This window comes from Sminthopsis crassicaudata, chromosome 3, assembly GCF_048593235.1.
Source record: "Sminthopsis crassicaudata isolate SCR6 chromosome 3, ASM4859323v1, whole genome shotgun sequence".
Lineage (NCBI taxonomy): Eukaryota > Metazoa > Chordata > Mammalia > Dasyuromorphia > Dasyuridae > Sminthopsis > Sminthopsis crassicaudata.
This window is the reverse complement of record NC_133619.1, coordinates 616,322,746-616,340,989: the sequence shown is the minus strand read 5'-3', so window position 1 is coordinate 616,340,989 and position 18,244 is coordinate 616,322,746. Positions and strand designations below refer to the sequence as shown.

General features: G+C 43.7%; 1 protein-coding gene across 3 annotated transcripts in view; it reads left to right on the top strand.

Annotated features, from left to right (window-relative positions):
• The first annotated feature begins 5,533 nt into the window (after positions 1-5,533).
• PLEKHM2 (pleckstrin homology and RUN domain containing M2) overlaps positions 5,534-18,244 on the top strand; it is a 56,417-nt gene continuing 43,706 nt past the window's right edge. Inside the window, exon 1 of one of the 3 annotated variants that reach the window (XM_074306188.1) lies at positions 5,534-5,884. In XM_074306188.1, coding sequence (XP_074162289.1) covers positions 5,825-5,884 — 60 coding nt within the window. In that variant the 5' untranslated portion in view covers positions 5,534-5,824. The remainder of the gene's footprint in view (positions 5,885-18,244) is intronic. The other 2 variants (XM_074306186.1, XM_074306187.1) reach the window with 2 other exon arrangements.

Here is an 18,244-nt window from a genome sequence, read left to right as displayed (position 1 = left end):
GGGCCAGTACTCTATCCACTACACTGTTTAGCTTCCCCTTATATTCCTTATTTTAATTTTTTTGCACTATATGTTTTTACTTTTTAAATTTTATTTATCTAAAACTTAAATAGAAAAAGAAAAAAAAATTGCCATGTGCACAACAGAATCCAAGGAGCATTTGAAATGTAAAGCAATAAATATTCATTTAAAGAAAGTCTATGGGGTAGCTAGGTAGTGCAGTGGATAGAGCACCGTCCCTGAAGTCAGGAGAGGACCTGAGTTCAAATGTGACCTCAGACACTTAACACTTCCTAGCTATGTGACCCTGGGCAAGTCACTTAACCCCAATTACCTCAGGAAAAAAAAAAAAAAAAACCTATATAATAAATATTAGATACTGTGTTTAGAGCTGTCTATCTTCTCTTTGCTTCCTTGTAGATTTTCTTTTGTTCTTGACTGTGCACTTTCTTCTTTATTCTTTTTTTCCCCTTCTCCCAACCCTCCAGAAGGCTACAATTAATCACAGACATATAGATCTATATGTGTGTATATACATATATACACATACAGATATATACACATACAGATATATACACATACATAGATATCTGTATTCTTACACATATACATCTGTGTAAAACTGTTTTATGATTGCTTGTCCTTTGCTTCTCTCTGTTTCAATTTAAGATTTTTCCAATCAGCTAATGAAAAAGAACTCTTATTCTCCCTAGAACTGGAAGATTATGGTTTGGCTAAGGCTCCAATGTGAGATGATTCAGAAATTTTGATTCATGGAGACTCTTGACTCATGATCCCATGCCCTATGTGCCCGCCCCCATCACTACTTCACGTGACCTGAAGAACAACAAGCCCATGCCAAAGGAATAGGTTTCACTGTCCCATTTCCAACTGCTTCTAATATTAGGATTTCCCAACAGCCTGTGCTCTGTGATGACAGCCATCCCCTCCTCCCTAGTTTTTAAGAACTCAAATATTTTTGATGCTTTGTTTTTATAATACACTTCCCACATTTCCAATAATTCCCCTCCACATCCAGAAAGCCATCCCTAGTTACAGAGTGAGAACCACAAAGAATTTCAGCAAAATTAGTCAAACTTTCAACCAAGTCTGATGGAATATACAATAAACCATATCCATGGTTCCCCATCTTCCTCTGGGAGGGAGAGTTATGTTTTCTCACCTTCCCTCCCTTTTTAAATAATGGATTTTATAACAACCTCTCAATTTTAGTTTTTTCTTCTGAAAAAGATGCAAAATGGGAATAATTGTAGTAACTACTTCATAATATTGTAGGAATCAAAATGAAATTATATATGTAAGTAAAGCTCAATATAAGTATTAATTATTATCACGATAAGAAAAAGAAATGGCTGGCAAATAAATAAATCACAGATTTTATTGATATCTCTTATTTTTATATCATCTAGATTTTCTTCTAAATCCTGTTCCCAATAGGGAATCATGCCTCTTAGTGTGGAATTTTTTTTTTTTTTTTAAACAGAAGAAAAAAAAAAAAAAAAACTTAACAAAGCTAATCAACTGACTGGAAAAAATCTGTCATTTACATGCAACAATCCATACCTGCATACATTTCTTCAAAGAAGTAGGGGGTGGGGGCACCTAGGTGGCACAGTGAATAGAGCACCAGCCCTGAAGTCAGGAGGACCTGAGTTCAAATCTAGCCTCAGACATTTAATACTTCCTACGTGTGTGACCCTGGGCAAGACATTTAACCCCAATTGCCTCAGGGGAGGGGGGAAGTAGGGGAAGGAGGAAAGGTGGATATTAGCATTTTCTTCACATTTCTGCAAAATTCAGTAAATTTTTCTTTGGAGAGAAGTTCAATCTTCATAATTATATAGCACTGAATTGTTCTTTCTGTGGTTGAAAACATAATAGACCTACTTATTTCACTTTGCATCAGTTTAATTATTTATTTTTAAATAATAGTTTTTTATTTTCAAAATATATGCAAAGATAGTTTTCAGCATTCACCCTTGCAAAACCTTTTGTTTCAAACTTTTTTCTCCCTCCCTTCCTCCCACACCCTTCCCTAAACGGCAAGTAATCCAATACATGCTAAACATGTGCAATTTGCATCAATTTATATAAGATTTTCTAGCTGTCTCTGAATTTTTCCCATTAATCCCACATAACCCACTTGTTCCAAACCACTCTGATGCTTGTGGAAGCTTGGGTGTTGTGGCCTGGTGTGATCATGCTTTGAAAGGAGATTGTGCCACCTGACCTTGTTCAACTTGTCTATCTTCACAAATCCTTTTTACCTTTGTGCAGAATGGATGTTCCTCCAGATCAAGAATTACTTGGGACATGTTTGGGCCTGTGGTCACCACTGTAAGTTTGGGTGGAGTGAGAGGGAGAGTCAGTCACTTGATGGGTTGAGAATGTTAACCAAGCTTTTCAAGTAAGCTCAGTAGTCAGAGCCCCTTTAAATATGTGTGTGTGTGTGTGTGTGTGTGTGTGTGTGTGTGTGTGTGTGTGTGTGTGTGTTGTGATTTTAAAATCAACATTGTACAATGGATAAATGCATAAAAACTTGGAGTCAGGAAGATCTGGTCAAGTAATTTCCCTGATGGGATAACTAGTAGAGTGGACCTGGAGTCAAAAAGACAACTTGAGTTCAATTCTAGCTTCAGACACTTTAGTTATGTGACCCTGGGCAAGTCATTTAAACCTTGTTTACCTCAGTTTCCTCATCTATCAAATGAGCTGAAAAAAGGAAATGACAAACTACCCCAGTATCTTTGCCAAGAAAACCCCAAATGGGATCATGAAGAATCAGACACAACTCAACAACAACATTACTCTTTGACATAAACTGCCAATTTCATCCCAGGCAAGTCACTTAACTCTCATTTGACTCAGAAAACTCCCTAAGACTCTAAATTGCAAAGTAGGTGCTGAGCTGTCATGGTATAAGAAAAGAGTTTCCTCAATGGGAATTTCCCATACCAATCAATCATTCAACATGAATTAAATACCTACTCTATGCCAGGTTCTATGCTATGTACATCGCACTAATGAGGTGTCAGATCAGATCCCACACAATAACTGTAATGGTTAAAAGTTTTCATAGTGTTTTCTCCACAACTCATAAGTAATCTGTTCTTGTTTTGCAGATAAGGAAACTGAGGGTGAAGTGATTAAATGAAACAAAAAATATTTTGTACAATAAATGCATAACATAAAATGCCATGCTAATTGCTAAGGAGACACCAAGTTATATAAGACATGATTCTTATCCTCAAGGAGTCAAAGGGGTAAAGCACCAAGATGACTATAATCCACTATTACAAGAGAAATGTACCAGAGATTTACAAAATAAAGTGCAATAAAGAGGCTGAGGGGAGGCGTTACTCTGGTCATATAAAAGGGAGAAATCAGGGAAGCCTTTTTTGGAGGTGGCATTTGAGTTGGGCTTTAAAGGATGGCAAAAAATGAAACAGGGGAGAACCCCCAACTATGCTATAGATTCCATATAGGGTCTCCTAACAAAGTGAGGGTGGCAAAATTATGATTTATTATCAGTTTATGTTTTTTTCTTTTTTTGTAATAATTTTCTTTATTTTTAACACAGACACAAATCATGTTAGGAGAGAAAAATCAGAGCAAAGGGGAAAAACCATGGTATTATCAGTATATATTTGACCTGTATAACTATTTTAAATATCTATGTGTCCAGGGTCGTGCAAAAATTTCTAGGGGAAAAAGGGGCCAGGAGGAAAAATTTAATAAGCTAGGCTATAGATGACTGCAATCCTGAAATAATAATCCTGTGAGAAATCCCTAGTATCTCTCTTCCAGTTCTCTAAATCTTCCTGCTGCCTAAATCAGGAAATTTTCTAGGACTCCTCTTTCAAAAACAAAGGTGGAGTGAGACAGGTATGGTTTGATATTTGTGGACTTGTGGTAGTATGGATAGCAGGCTGAATTTAAGTCCGGAGATCTGGGTTACATACTTGGTAGCTTTGTGACCTTCATTTTTCTGATCCTGCGCATTCATCTGTAAAATGGGTATAATATTATTTGGAAGACCTGCCTATCACCAAACATTGTTGCGAGGAAGGCACTGTATAGATATAATTTCATCCTAGATGAGTGGTTGTCTCTGGTAAGGATTAGCAATACCTGGTGTTATATAGGAATAGGGGTACTACCGAGGTAGTATTGGTGAGAGCCTCAAGGTATGGTGGATCCCTTTGCCGGGGCAGCAGTATTAGGCGTCCCAATCCTCAATAGATAAGCACAGAAAATTTTCAAAGGAGAGATCCAAGTTATCAATTAGCATTGAAAAATCAGTAATCAGAACTGCCCAGATTCAAGCAACCCAGAGGACCTTGGGTGGGAGTCTAAAAAGGCTGAGGAGGCAGGGAGCCTTCAGTGAGGCTGAGGAAGGGCAGAGTTCCCAGGAGATGAACGGGTTTGGAGAATACCAGCAGTGAAATGGGGGAGGGAGGATTGTGTAAGGAGCTCAGACCGAGGGAACCCAAGTTTAGGGGACTGTCCCTGCTGCAGAGAGAGGGCATCAAAGAGGGAGGGGACCCAATTTAGGGAAGAGCGGGTGTCCTGGGAGAGGAGCGGAGGAGTCAGAGAATCCTGGGACAGGTGCTCAGGGCCAGGAAGGTGGGAGTGTCCCCAGGAGCAGGGAGCTCCTCTATGGGGACTGAGAGGTTAGAGTGTTCTGAGAGGAAAAGCAGGGGCGGGGGTGGGGATAAGGTTCGGGGAGGGAGAAGCCGCGGGATGAGCGATAGGGGTTGGGGGGCCCAGGATTTGAGCCGAGGAGCAGGAAGGCCAAGGTGTCCCGGGGGAAAGTCCTACAAGGACGCGGAAGGTCAGAGTGTCCCGGGAGCAGCACCAAAGGGGCAGCTGGGGTGAGGGAGTTCGTAGTGTCCTGGGGACCGGGAGGCGGAGGCCGGGGGGCGGGGGCTAGAGGGCTAGGAAGGTCACAGTATCCCGGGAGCCGCTGGGGAGCGAAAGCTCGCGGGGTCCCGGAAGCGGAGCGGGGGGGGGTGTCCCTCGGCAGCCCACAGGAGCAGGACTTCCAAGGTCCCGGGCGCAGGTCCGAGGGGGTCCGAGAATCCTGAACTTGGGGCCAGGAGGAACTCGGGACAGGAGCTGGAGTCCGGGACAGCCCAGGAGAGCGTTCCGGGTCTGGTCCAAGGGGCCTGAGGGTCTGAGGTGGAGGCTCCCAAGGGAGCACCGAGGGGCTCCAAGTGTAAGAAGGATCTCAGCAGGGGCGCTGGGGTCCCGAACAGACTACGAGAGTGGGAGCCTCAGGTCTAGGGGCCTGAGAGCCTCCGGATCCCGGGGGCAGGTTTGGGGGGCTGAGGGTCAGGAGAGTCCGGGGTCCCGGAGGCAGGTTTGAGGGGCCCTAGGGCCGGGAGCCCGAGCCCGCGCAGGGTCGCGATCTCGGGTGGAGGGTCGGTCCGGGCAGCGGGGCGGAGCCGAGCCGGCCCTCTCCTGACATCAGTTCCTGCCGCCCGGCGCGGCTCCTCCCCCGCCGCCGCCGCGGCCGCCGCGCCTGCCCTCCCTCCCGGCCCGGCCCGGTCCCACGAGCCGCCTGCGCGGAGCCCCGGGCCCGGGGCGCGGGGCGGGCAACGCAGCAGCGCAGGGCGGCGCGGGGCGGCCGCGCGGAGCCGCCACCACGGAGCCCCCGGGCGGCGGCTGGAGGCAGCGGGAGCCGGAGCCGGAGCCGGAGCAGCCCCCGGAGCGGTTGGCGACCGTGGGGGCGGCCCGGCGCGGGAGGAGACGGCGCGGCGGCGGGGGTCCCGGCCCGGGCACTGGCAGCGCCTCCGGTACTATGGAGCCGGGCGAAGTGAAGGACCGCATCCTGGAGAACATCTCGCTCTCGGTGAAGAAGGTGAGGATGCCCCGCACCCCCAAGCGCGACTCCCTATCCGACCCATTCCCCTCCTCCTCCAGGCCCCCCGTCCCAATTCTGTCCCCCGAGAAGTTCCTGGGGGAGCCTCGCCCCTCCTCCAGCCCCCAAAGCTGCTCTGCCCAATGACATCACCCTGTCTCCTCCAGCCAGCTGGAGGGGGGCCGCGGGAGGGGCCGGCTCCGCCCCCACCCCCCTTCCCAGCCCCTCACCCCCACCTGGCTGTGGCCTGGAGGGGAGCGCACCCACCCGAGTCCCTTGGGCTCACTGGAAGAGCTGGGTTGAGGTCTGGCTCCTCCTGGTATTGAAACGACAGCCCCGGCTATCGGACGGGCCACCCCAGCCCCTCCCCCAGCCTGGTCTCTCCGCCCCTGGTAGCCAGGGGCGCTCCATACCTGCCCGCTTTGGCCCAGTGGAGGTGCCCAGCAAGACCTGCCTCTGCCCTGTTCTGCCCAGCCGGACACTTCAGCCCCCTGACTGCCCTTAGGGACCCAGTGGTTTGGGCGAGTTGGAGGGGAATTCTTGGCTCCTTTGACAAGTCCCAGTCCCCCCACTCGCCACTGCCGCCGGCTCCGAAGGGACTTCCCTAAATTCACGGAGACCAATCGGCTCAGGGCTGCTTGCCTCCCGGGCAGATTTGGGGACATTCTTTGGGGGACACAAGGAGTGACCAACCAGCAGAGCCCTTCTTGGGGAAGCATTAGAAGGCGCCCTTCTCTTTCTTCGCCCCCCTAATTTCCAAGTCGAACATTTTGGGGCATGGCTGGCCGGAGAATGGAGTAGATTAGGCAGAAAATGGTCCCCGAGGGCCAGCTGGCTTCAGTTTGGCGTGGATGCCCCGGGCTGGAGAATGGCAGTTGGTAGAGATTGTATGGAAAGGGTCGTCTTCCAGCGGTCTACATGGATCTTTTCCAGATTTGGTGACGGCCCCATTCATCAGCAGATGAAACTGAGGGAGGGGCTGCAGGAGAAGAGTGAGAGAGCCAGGTGACCCAAGGGTCACAGCCCCAAAGGGCAGGGTACCAGCATCTCGGTACTCCCCGAAATGCCCTGGATGTAGAATAGCCAGGCCTTGGCCCCGATTCTGCCGTAGCTGTGGTTCCCTGTTTATAAAATGATAAATAGATAAATGCTTCTTTTTAGATACTGTGTGTCCTTACCTCCACTTTAGCCCTAATTTAAGTCACTTGAAAAAGTAATTGTCAGAGAAAATTGGAATTTCTTTTCTAAAACAAATTGATTTCAGAATGAACCATCAATATTAAGGAATGGTCTTGTCAGATTTCACTGTTAGGAAGCTGTTCCTTCATCTGTGAAATACTTACCTTCCAGGGTGATTGTGAGGCTATCCAGTGAGGTATACCTACCTATGGAAAGTGGTTTGTTTTTGTTTTGTTTTGTTTTGTTTTTGTTTTTTACAATTTTATTTTACTTTTAATTTTTTTTTTTACAAAAATTTTATGCATAGGTAATTTTTATGGAGTTTTACAAAACTTAAAATGCTGTACAAATGCTAGATGTTGTTGTTATTATTTATTCATAATTATATTATTTGTCCTTATAAATAATAATGTTGATTATTTTTGAGGCAACTAAATGACACAATAGATATGATACTGGGCCTTGAATTAGGAACAACTGAGTCCAAATCCTGCCTAAGATATTTACCAACTGTGTGACTGTGGGCAACTTATTTATCCTTCGTCTGCCTCGGTTTCCTCAATTATGAAATGGGGATAATTATAGCATCTTCCTCACAGGGTTATTGTGAGGATCAAATCAGTTATTATTTGAAAAAGTGCTTAGCAGTGTCTGGCATGTATATAAATGCTTATTTTTTTCCATTCAGTGATGATGATAATGATGCTTGACATATGATGGGCACTATAAAAATATTTATTTTCTTACCTTATATCATTACTATTATGCCTGGCACACAGTAGGTACTATATAAATGCTTATTCCTTTCCCTTCTGTTATCCTGTTACTATTTGGTATATTGTAGCTGCTATGTAAATGTTTATTCCCTTTTCTTCTTTGATTCCTATGTACTTATATAATACTTATTGTGCCCAGTACATAGTAGGAGCTATATAAATGCTATTCCCTTCCCTTCTATTATTCTTATATAGTTATAAAATACTTATTGTGCCCAGTACATAGTAGGTGCTGTATAAATGCTTATCCCCTTCCTTTTTATGATTCTTATATATTTATATAATACTTATTGTGCCCAGTACATAGTAGGGGCTATATAAATGCTTATTCCCTTCCCTTCTATTATTCTTATATACTTATACAATACTTATTGTGGACAGTATATAGTAGGTGCTATAATAGGTATATTGTAGGTGTTTATATAAATGCTTATTCCCTTCCCTTTTATGATACTTATATAGTTATACAATACTTATTGTGGCCCGATTCATAGTAGGTGCTATATAAATGCTTATTCTCTTCCCTTCTAATATCTTTATTAGTATTTGGTATATTGTAGGTGCTATGTAAATGCTTATTCCCTTATCTTTTATGATTCTTATATATTTATATAATACTTATTGTGCCTGGTACATAGTAGATGCCATATAAATCCCTTCTATTATTATGATGAAGATGACCATCATCATTATTAACATTATAATTGTTGTGAGATGAGTTTTGTCCTGCTTGCCCTCAGAGTAAATGGCTGCCTCTCAAAGTGCATCTTCTTAGTATCTTCTAGGAGAAATTGGATGTTCTGTTGTCCAGGAGATTGGGTCAGCCTGTTGCAATAGAGAATACTAAGCTTCAAGTCCAGAAGACTCTCTTCTTGGGACTCTTGCTGACTCTGTGATTTAGGTACCAGTGCCTTCCATCTTTCTGAGACTCAGTTTCTTTATCTATAAAATGCATGGGCCTCCTTGGCTTTCAAATGAGTAAAGAACTGAGGTTTTTACTAGTGGTGAGGTCCCTTCTGATGGACTTAGGATGTATGGGTAGGTGTGCAGCCAGAGCAGGCAGGTCTGGATGAGTTGGGATCTGCCCTGCTGGATGGAGGGTCCCAGTTTCACTGACATGACTGATCCCTTTGCAGGGTGTTGTGGTGATTATTTTCTGTTGGTCCAGCTTGGATGAGATGGCTCATGGGGTCCTTTCCAGCTTGGCTGTTTCATGTTTTTGTTTTATTTTACCCCAAAGCAGGACCAAAATTGCTGCCTGGTTTTTATTAGGGCACATAATTTCTGCTTACCCAGGAAAGGCTGAAGGAACAAAGCTCTGTTAAAAAGCAATAAATCTTTTGAATGGAAGAGAAGGATGGACTGCTGACTTTTCTGATCTTATCTGTGCCAGTAATGGCATCATTCTGGGAGGTCAGGAAGTGTGTCAATTGTTTCTAATATGTTTGGAGTCAGGGGGGCTGGGGGAGGGAAGTCACCCAGAGAGAGGTGATGGAAAGGAAGGTGCTGGCTTGATTGCTAAATAGGGGAGGCACAAGGACTCCGGAGGCCCAAGAGCTGAGTGCAGATCCTGGCCCTGACTCTGTTTCTTTGTGTCTTATTTTCCTTATCTGAAAAAAAGAAATGGGTTGAACCAGATGACCACCAGAGAGGTCCTTTCCAGATCTACATCTCAAACCCTACAAACTGGGTTGCGTAAAAAGATTGCCTGATGAGACCATTAGGCAACATGCAAAATTTCCTTTAGATCTTGGACATCTAGTAGGTGGTATATTAACGGTAGCCAACATTTACAAGTGCGTTACAATGATTATGCTGATCTCCTGGATGACCCTGGGATCACAGGATCTTAAATAAATCTAGAGCTGAAAAGAATGCTAGAAACCATCTAATTCAAACTTCCAATTTTACGAATGAGGAGACTGCAGCTTTTGATTTGCCCAAGGTTACATAGATTACTACAGCTAAGTGGAAAAAAATGGATGTGTATGACTTAGTGACAAGTGATTTAATCCTGTTTGCCTCAGTTTCCTCAACTGTAAAATGGGGATAATAATAGTCCCTACTATCCAGAGTTGTTATGAAGATCAAATAAGATAATATTATCAAGTTCTCAGTACAATACTGTTGTGATACAGGAGCCACCTGCCAGTGGCTGCTGAAGGTCTAACTCAGACCTGTAGAATGGATCTCTTCATGTGAGAGAATGATGATGATACAAGGAGACTGAGAGAAAGTTGCATTGTCTGACCTCTCTCCTCTTCCCTCTGCCTCCAATTTATTTCATTCCCAATCCACAAGGAACATCTGCAGAAGTAAAAGCTGCTTTGCCGCTCCTTCAAGTTTATGATCCACAGCTGTGGAGGCTCTCGGAGAATTGACTTGCCCCTTCATTTAGGCATGATCTTTAACACAATACCTGGCATATATCGGTGCCCTGTGAATGTTAGTTGTTATAATTATCTCTATTAAATGGATTTGAATCCTGATCTTACTTTTCACTTTACTTTGCTGATGAGATTCAGGTAATACAACAGTTGGACTGTGACTCCTCCCATTTTGCAGATAGAGAAACTGAGGTTCAGAGGGATGAAGTGACCTGGCCAAGGTCACAGGGGTAGTAAGTGCCTGAGATGGAATGCAAACTCACACTTCCCCCCACTCCCCAACTCCAGGCCCCTCAGCCCTTCCCCTAGACTATCCTTTGGAGCCATACCCTCCAGGGCCCTCTCAGCTTTGAAGGTTTGGGTGTTTTCTGACACTTGGGGCCCCATCATCTTCTGTTTCAGCAAGCCCATTTTGGGTGCTGCTGTTGATGCTCTTTAAAGAATGGGTGGCAAAGGAGAGAAGGAGAGGTGGGAGCCTCAGAGCTCTGGCATGTGCTCTCAGAAGGGGGAGTATTGTGCCTGGGAGTCAAGCTTAGAGGCCAAACTCACCAGCATCGTGTAACTCCAGGGCTTCCTTAGTACTGTGTTGTCTGCTTTCCACCTCTTTACCAAACGTAAGCCCACTGAGGGCTGGGACTGTTTCATTTTTTTTTTTTTTTTAATTCCCAGTATAGTTGTAGGTGTTTAATAAATGCTTTATTGTACATTGTAGGTATTTAATAAATGCTTATTAATTATTTAATTAATTGACACCAGAGATGTTTAATCATATTGCCCATGTGGACAGCATTATCACATGTCCCTCTCAGGATAGATGATGATTAAATTTCAGCATGTGGAGTCGGAAAGGACCTTGGTCATCTAGCCCAGATCCCCCATTTTGTTTTGAGGAAATGGAAGCCCAGGGAAGTGTCCAGGTGTAATAAATGTATAAATGATAAGTGTAATAAATGTAAGAGCTGGGATTTGAACCCAGGAAAGGCTTGTTTTCCCCTCTACCACACTGATAGCTGAAAGACTTCTGACTTTTATTCTACTGCAATCAGACACTACCTGGACTGATTTTCTCATTTGTGAAATAGAAGGGATAGGACCCATTGACTTCTGTGTTACAATCAGGAATACCTCAAACTAGACTGTGGGCTCCCTGAGGACAGGTAACCCATCTTATCTATAGTTTGTATGGTTTGCAGGGTAGAGCACAGTTGGTGCTTAATAAATGTTTGTTGAATTGAAAAAAGGTCATTTCAATCTAGAGGTGTCAGAGAACTCTCAGTAGAGCCTCCTCCCTCAGATTCTCATCAATATGGTGATTGCAGTAGGTCTTGTAATTTTTCTTTCTCTCCTTCCTCCTCCTTCTGCCCTCTTCCTTCCCTTCTTCTTCCTCTTCCTCCTTTTCCTTCTCTTCCTCCTTTTTTCCCTTCTCTTCCCTTCTTCCTCTTTTCCTCCTTCTCTTCCTCTTCCTCCTCTTCTTCCTCCCCTCTTCCTCCTCTTTCTGCTCTCCTTTTCATCCTCCTCTTCCTTCCTTCTCTTCTCTTCCTTTTCCTGTTCCCCTCTTCCTCCTTTCTTTCTCCTCTTCCACCCTTCTTCCTGGCTTTCCCTGCTTTCCTTCCAGTCTCAAGCAAAGTCTCCCCTTCTCCAAGAAGCCTTTCCCAGAATGCTAGTGCCCTCCCTATTGGATTATCTTCAGTTTATCCTGGCTCTCTCTTATCTGTATATAGTTATTCACAGGATCTCTGCTCTGCTAGACTGTAAGCTCCTTGAAAACAGGAAGCGTCTTCTGATGTTCTTTGTATGCTCAGTGCTTTGCATGGTGCTCAGCACATAGTAGGTGCTTAATAAATACCAGTAAACTGCCTGAATTCCCTGCCTACTAGTGGAATGGGCTTACCTCTCTTCCTCTTTCATTGGAAAAGGATGCAGGTGATGTGGTTTGGGTTTCTAGAAAGAAAGTTGTAATCCAGATGGGGATGTGAGTGTTAGGATACAGAAGTCCCGGCTCAAATCCCAGCTGTGTGATTTGTGAGCAGCTCTGAGACGGTGGGCCAGTTAGTTGTCTGTGAAATGAGGAGGTTCCTGCTCTAGAACTCATGACGTTCTACATCATTTAATCGTCTCTTGGCATTATAATTGTGTCTACCAGGCTTGGAGTTCCTGGGGATGGGCACCCCAGTGGGACAGTTCAGGTGAGAAGGCCGTCAATCGCTACCCTCCCCTCCCTGGCTTCCTCCTGACTCAGGCACATGATGGGTTCATTAGAAAAGGAACTGAGAGTTCCAAGCTTTTGATTCAAATTTAAAGGGTAAAAAAATGGAAGCAATTTCCATACATTCTCAGAGCCAAAATGCCAGCAGAGATCTCACAGGTGCAAGCTGTGATTGCAGGTGTGAGAATAATTCAAGAGAAATATGGTCTCCGAGGACCATTCCTGGCATCTTAGACAGGGATGAAGCAATAGCTGGGCCACGGGGACATTCGGCTTGATTTATTGCGCACAGTGGAGAACCAGGGCTGGAGTCAGGAAGATGAGTATTCCTGAGTTCAAATGTGGCTGTGTGGACAAGTCATGAATTCTGTGTGCCTCAGTTTCCTCTTCTATAAAATGAGCCAGAGGGAAATGGCAAACCACTCCATAGCTTTGTCAAGAAAACCCCCAATGGGATACAGAGTTGTTCATGACTGAAACGACTCAGCTGTGTATATGGGAACCAGTGGGAATATGAAGGAGTTAGGGATGTAACGATAGTCCCAGCCATTGGCTGGGACAAGGAATTGACAGTCTAGGACAGGACCAAAATAAATAACCAAGGGACTGGCTCCATGGTGGGACTGGAAAGGGACTCTTTTGGGTAGGGGGAGAAAAGGAGAAGATCTTTGAGATGAGAGGAAAGGAATACCCAAGTGAAAATTTCATTTAACTGAGAACAGGGAGCCTCAGTCTCTGGGCTTCAATGTTCTCATTTGTCAGATGAGTTTTGGGTCACCTATTTCGTGTGTGAAGGCTTTGAATTCAGTCTCTAGGAGTTCTTTCCATAGCTGATGCAATACTGAGGAGACCAGAGTCTGGATTGATTAGTAGGAAGGGAAATAATAGGAAATAGGTTTGGAAGAGTAGCTTTGGGTCTAACTTTTTTTTTTTTTTTTTAATAATTATAACTTTTTTTTGATAGTACATATGCATGGGTAATTTTTTACAACATTATCCCTAGCACTCCCTTCTTTTCCAAATTTCCCCTCCTTCCTCTACCTTCTCTCCTAGATGGCAGGCTGTCCCATACATGTTAAATATGTTATAGTATATCCTAGACACAATATATGTGTGCAGAACCGAATTTTGTTGTTGTTGTTGCAAAGGAAGAACTGGATTCAGAAGGTAAAAATAACCTTGGAAGAAAAACAAAAGTGCAAACAGTTTACACTCATTTCCTTTGGGTCTAACTTTCAAGCAATATGTAAGTACCTACAAGCATCTGCAATTTAATGTCCTGCAATTTTATTTTTCTCTTCTCTTTTCTCTTCTCTTCTCTTCTCTTCTCTTCTCTTCTCTTCTCTTCTCTTCTCTTCTCTTCTCTTCTCTTCTCTTCTCTTCTCTTCTCTTCTCTTCTCTTCTCTTCTCTTCTCTTCTCTTCTCTTCTCTTCTCTTCTCTTTTCTTTTCTTTTCTTTTCCTGAGGCAATTGAGGTTAAGTGACTTGCCCAGGGTCGTACAGCTATTCACCTGCAATTTTTCAAACTAAGATATTTGCTTACTCTTTTAAAAAAAATACTAAAAACAAAACAACCCTTTCTTTCAATGGACATAATTGCTGATGGACTTTTATTTTCAGTTTGGAATCCACCAAGGTCTTGAGTAAGAATGGGAAAAACATAGCCACCCTGAAATGGAACTGTTGTTTGTTAACTGTTGTTTATATTGCTTCAAATTATGACCTGATTAATCCAGCTGATCTTTTCCCAGGGGAGAGGCCTTTCTATTCCAGCTTAAATTTTTTTAAATGTTTTATTAAAATATTTAATATCAAATGTTAGTTCTTGAACTTGCCTTCTCCCAGGTACAATTAAGTGAATCATTTCCACACATCAAGTAGGCTGATTTTTTTTCCTGGTCACTGCCTCTGATCTTCCATTCACTTTTTTTCCCCCCATAATTTGATTTAAAAAAAATTTTAAGAGTAGTTTTTTAATTTTCAAAATACATGCGAAGATAGTCTTCAACATTCACTCTTTTTTTTCTGATTTCATCAAACTGAAGTTCTTTTTTAAAAATTTTATTAAAGCTTTTTAATTTACAAAACCTATGCATGGGTAATTTTTCAACACTGACCCTTGCAGGTATTCTAAAACATATTAAATATTCAACATTCACTCTTGCAAAACTTGTGTTTCAAATATTTCTCCCTCCTTTCCTTTTTCCCCCTTCCCCTAGACAGCAAGTAATCCAATATGGGTTGAACATGTGCAATACTTCTAAACATATTTCCATTTATCATATTGCATACAGAAGAATCAGATCAAAAAGAGAAAAAAATGAGAAAGGAAAAAAAAAGCAAGCAAATAACAACAAAAAAAGGTGAAAACACTATGTTGTGATCCACATTCAGTCCCCACCCATGGTTCTCTTTCCTCTATTCATTTCTTCATTCTTTCCCACTTTTCTTCTTGTGCTTGCTGTGAAGATGGCCTCTTTTCTTTTGAGATCTTTTTGCTTTGCAAGATTTCATCAAATCTTTTCAGATTTCTTTGTATTTGTCATACTCAATCTTAATAGTACCATTCAATTCCATTATGTTAACAGCTCACAATTTGTGTAAAACTGTCCCCCTTTTCTTGGACAAAGAGACTACTTCCATTAGTTTTCTTTTTGAGGGGGTGTTTAGCTATAAAGCTGCTTTGACTGGTTTTGAACAGAGAACTCTTGTTTTTATGTGTTTTTTGTAAACAAAGCTGATGTATATTCCCCAGTATTCCATTGCTCTTTCTTTGGACCTGCCCACCCATTCTGTAGGCCAAGTCCTCCATCTCAGATATGCCAGAGAAAGGGAAAATCCAAAGGTCAGGGAAAGTGCTTGGTGATATGGGTAAGATTGCGCTTCTCTGGAGGGCCTTTCCTTTTCACGAAGTAGTGTTCCTTGGGATGCTGTTTGGAGAACATTGCAGTAGGTCATCGTCCATCAGGGTAGTTGGTATGGGCAAATCTCCCTCTTTTTCCATGTCTAGAACTGAGTGACCATGATCCTCATCTTCTCTGCCTGAATAACATCCTCTCCCCAGGGTTTCTCACCCTTGCTTGTCCATTTGCTGCCAATTCTGTCTGGGTTAGACCAGCGTGGAAGATGAAAGTAAATCTTTTGGTTCTCTGGGGCTGACAGCTATTTTAGGGTCATCGGGACCAGCCGGAGTCTCTCTTTGGCGTCTTCTCGGGCTTAATAACTGATAGCAGCTGTTACTCAACAAGGGGAAACTGTCAGACAGCTGAAGCCTCAGAAGCGTGCACAAACCCTTCCTCCCTTCCCCAAGTCAGTCTCTCTCTTCCCTCCCCTCTGTTTCCCTCTTTACTTCTCTCTCTTTCTCTTCTCTTCCCCTATTGTTGAGTCATTTTTGTCATGTCTGACTCTTTTCAGGGGTTTTCTTGGCAGAGGTACTGGAATGGTTTATCGTTTTACAGATGAGGAAACTGAGGCAAACTGGGTAAAGTGACTTATTCAGGGTCATGTAGCTAGTAAGTATCTGAGGCTGGATTTGAACTCATGGAAATGATTCTTCCTGATTCCAAGCCTTGTTCTAGCCACTGTGTCACCTAGCAGCCCATATAGTTGGAGCAGCTTCTGCCTGAGTTCAGTGACTAAGCTAGGTCTCTCTTTTTGCAGGAATTATCTGGTTTTATCTCATCTTGTGGTTTAGGCCCAGGCTACCAGGATACTGGCTAGTCAGTCAGTCAGTAAATAAATAAACATTTATTAAGTACCAGTTATGTACCAAGCATAGTGCTAAGGTCAAGCCCTTTTTCCTGCTGAGGATGGGGATGAGGCTCCTGGTTCACCCTTCTGGGCTGCCCTGATGGAAATGAAACTTCTGGGTTATCCTTCCCAGGGCTGGGCCTGCCTCCTGTTGAAGACGGGCGGGAGACTCGGCTGTGGGGCAGGCTGCTTTGTCCTAGCACCTTCACCCATCCCCATTCTGTGCCTCTGAAAATTCCTGGTAAACTCCTCCTAATATAATCCAGAGCAAGATGGAAGTATGTGGGTGATTTTCTTGAATTTTCCTCAACATTTGTGACTGGTAGTGTATTTTTTGAACTTTAAAAGGTTTCTGTGGGAACATTGGGTTCCTTTAGGTCCTAACATCTTACTAATTTTTTATAATTGGGTGAAGAGGTGCATCTGGAAATGATAAAAGCTATCAATGAAATTTATTTATTTTATTTTGAGGAGAGTTAAGTGACTTGGCCAAGGTCACACAGGTAGTATCTGAGGCAACACAATTTATTTTTAAAAAAAATAGTGTTATGGCAACAACAAGATTATAGGATGATCAATGTTGATGGACGTGGCTCTCTTCAACAATGAGATGATTCCGTTCCAATGGTCCTATGATGAAGAGAGCCATCTGTAACCAGAGAGAGGACTGTGGAACTGAGCTTGGTTCACAACATAACATTTTCACTCTACTTTGTTGTTGACTTGCATTTTATTTTGCTTCTCATCTTTTTTTCTGGGTTTGATTTGATTTTTCCTGTGCGGCAAGACAATTGTATAAATAGGTAAGCATGTGTTGGATTTAACATTTCTACTATGTTTAACATAGCATAAACTCTGGGTTTGGGGGCACACAGGTTTCCCAGCTCTGGCCTTGGGGGTGCCGGCATCGGTGAGGGGAGTTGGCCAGCCCGAGGCCTGGAGACTTTATTCTTCAAAGGCCATTTTGTGGAGAGGGAGCTCTATGGCTTGTCCTGTGTTGCTCCTCCTCCCCAGTAAGACTCTTATGGCTCTGATTCCTGGCAGGGAGGTTTTTCAGGGAGAGTTCATTTGGCGGCAGCCAGAAGGTCAGGACATCGATCAGGTAATTAGCTCAGACTCGGAGAACAGGGAGAGCCACTTGGCTGCTTTGGTCCTGGAAGCAGAGAAGGGGGAAGCGCTTCCAAAAGCACTTCTAGACAAGGGCCTTCTTGCTGGCCCAGGAGTTAAAGGTACTACCTAGGATTCCCCAGGCTTCCCTTTAAGCCGGCGCTGCTCCAGCCTGCCTTCCTCCGTGAACCTCCTCAGCCACCAGAGCCCCAAAGGACTGACTGAGCTTCCCACCCGCACGTGTGCTGGGCCCGTCATGGAGCCGTGACTTGGGCCAGAGCTTGGCGGACAAGAGGGAAGAATACAGCTGGCGTCCACACTGGAGCAACTCTTGGACCCTTCTCTGCTTTCATTTTTTTGGTGGAAATGAGGAAGTTCTAAGAACTGTTAATGTCAGCTTGCACATTTGGACTTACTGATCAAGATGGGACGCACCAATATAGAATGAAATCTCCAGTCTTAGGGGCTGGTCTCCTCCCCGATCATTGCCGGTATCCCCAATCCTGGAACTGAGAAAGCAACATGACTAAATGTCAGAGAAAGTCAGAGGTGGGGGGCCCTTTAAACAAACAATGTCCAGAGATGCCCTTGGAACGTACGATGTCCAGAGCTGGAAGTCTTTAGAACCCAGAATGTCAGAGCTGGGAGGGCCCTTAGAACACAGACTAAGAATGTACCCCAAAGTATTTCTTAATAAAAGATAATGCACAGATGCAAAGGACATTGGGAAATAGATATGATTAAAAAAAAAAAAAACATAAGGTAAAAAACAAGGATTCACCTTAGCTTTAAAAAAAAAAACAAAAAACTGGGCCTTTAGTAACTGAAAAAATCTTGAGATCATGAAAAGTAGAACTCTGCATTTTTACAAAGAAAACTAAGGCATGCAGTGCAAAGTACAGAGATGGAAGCTGTCCTTGCCTTCATGGAGCTCTTCTTCTCTAAGCCTGGTTATT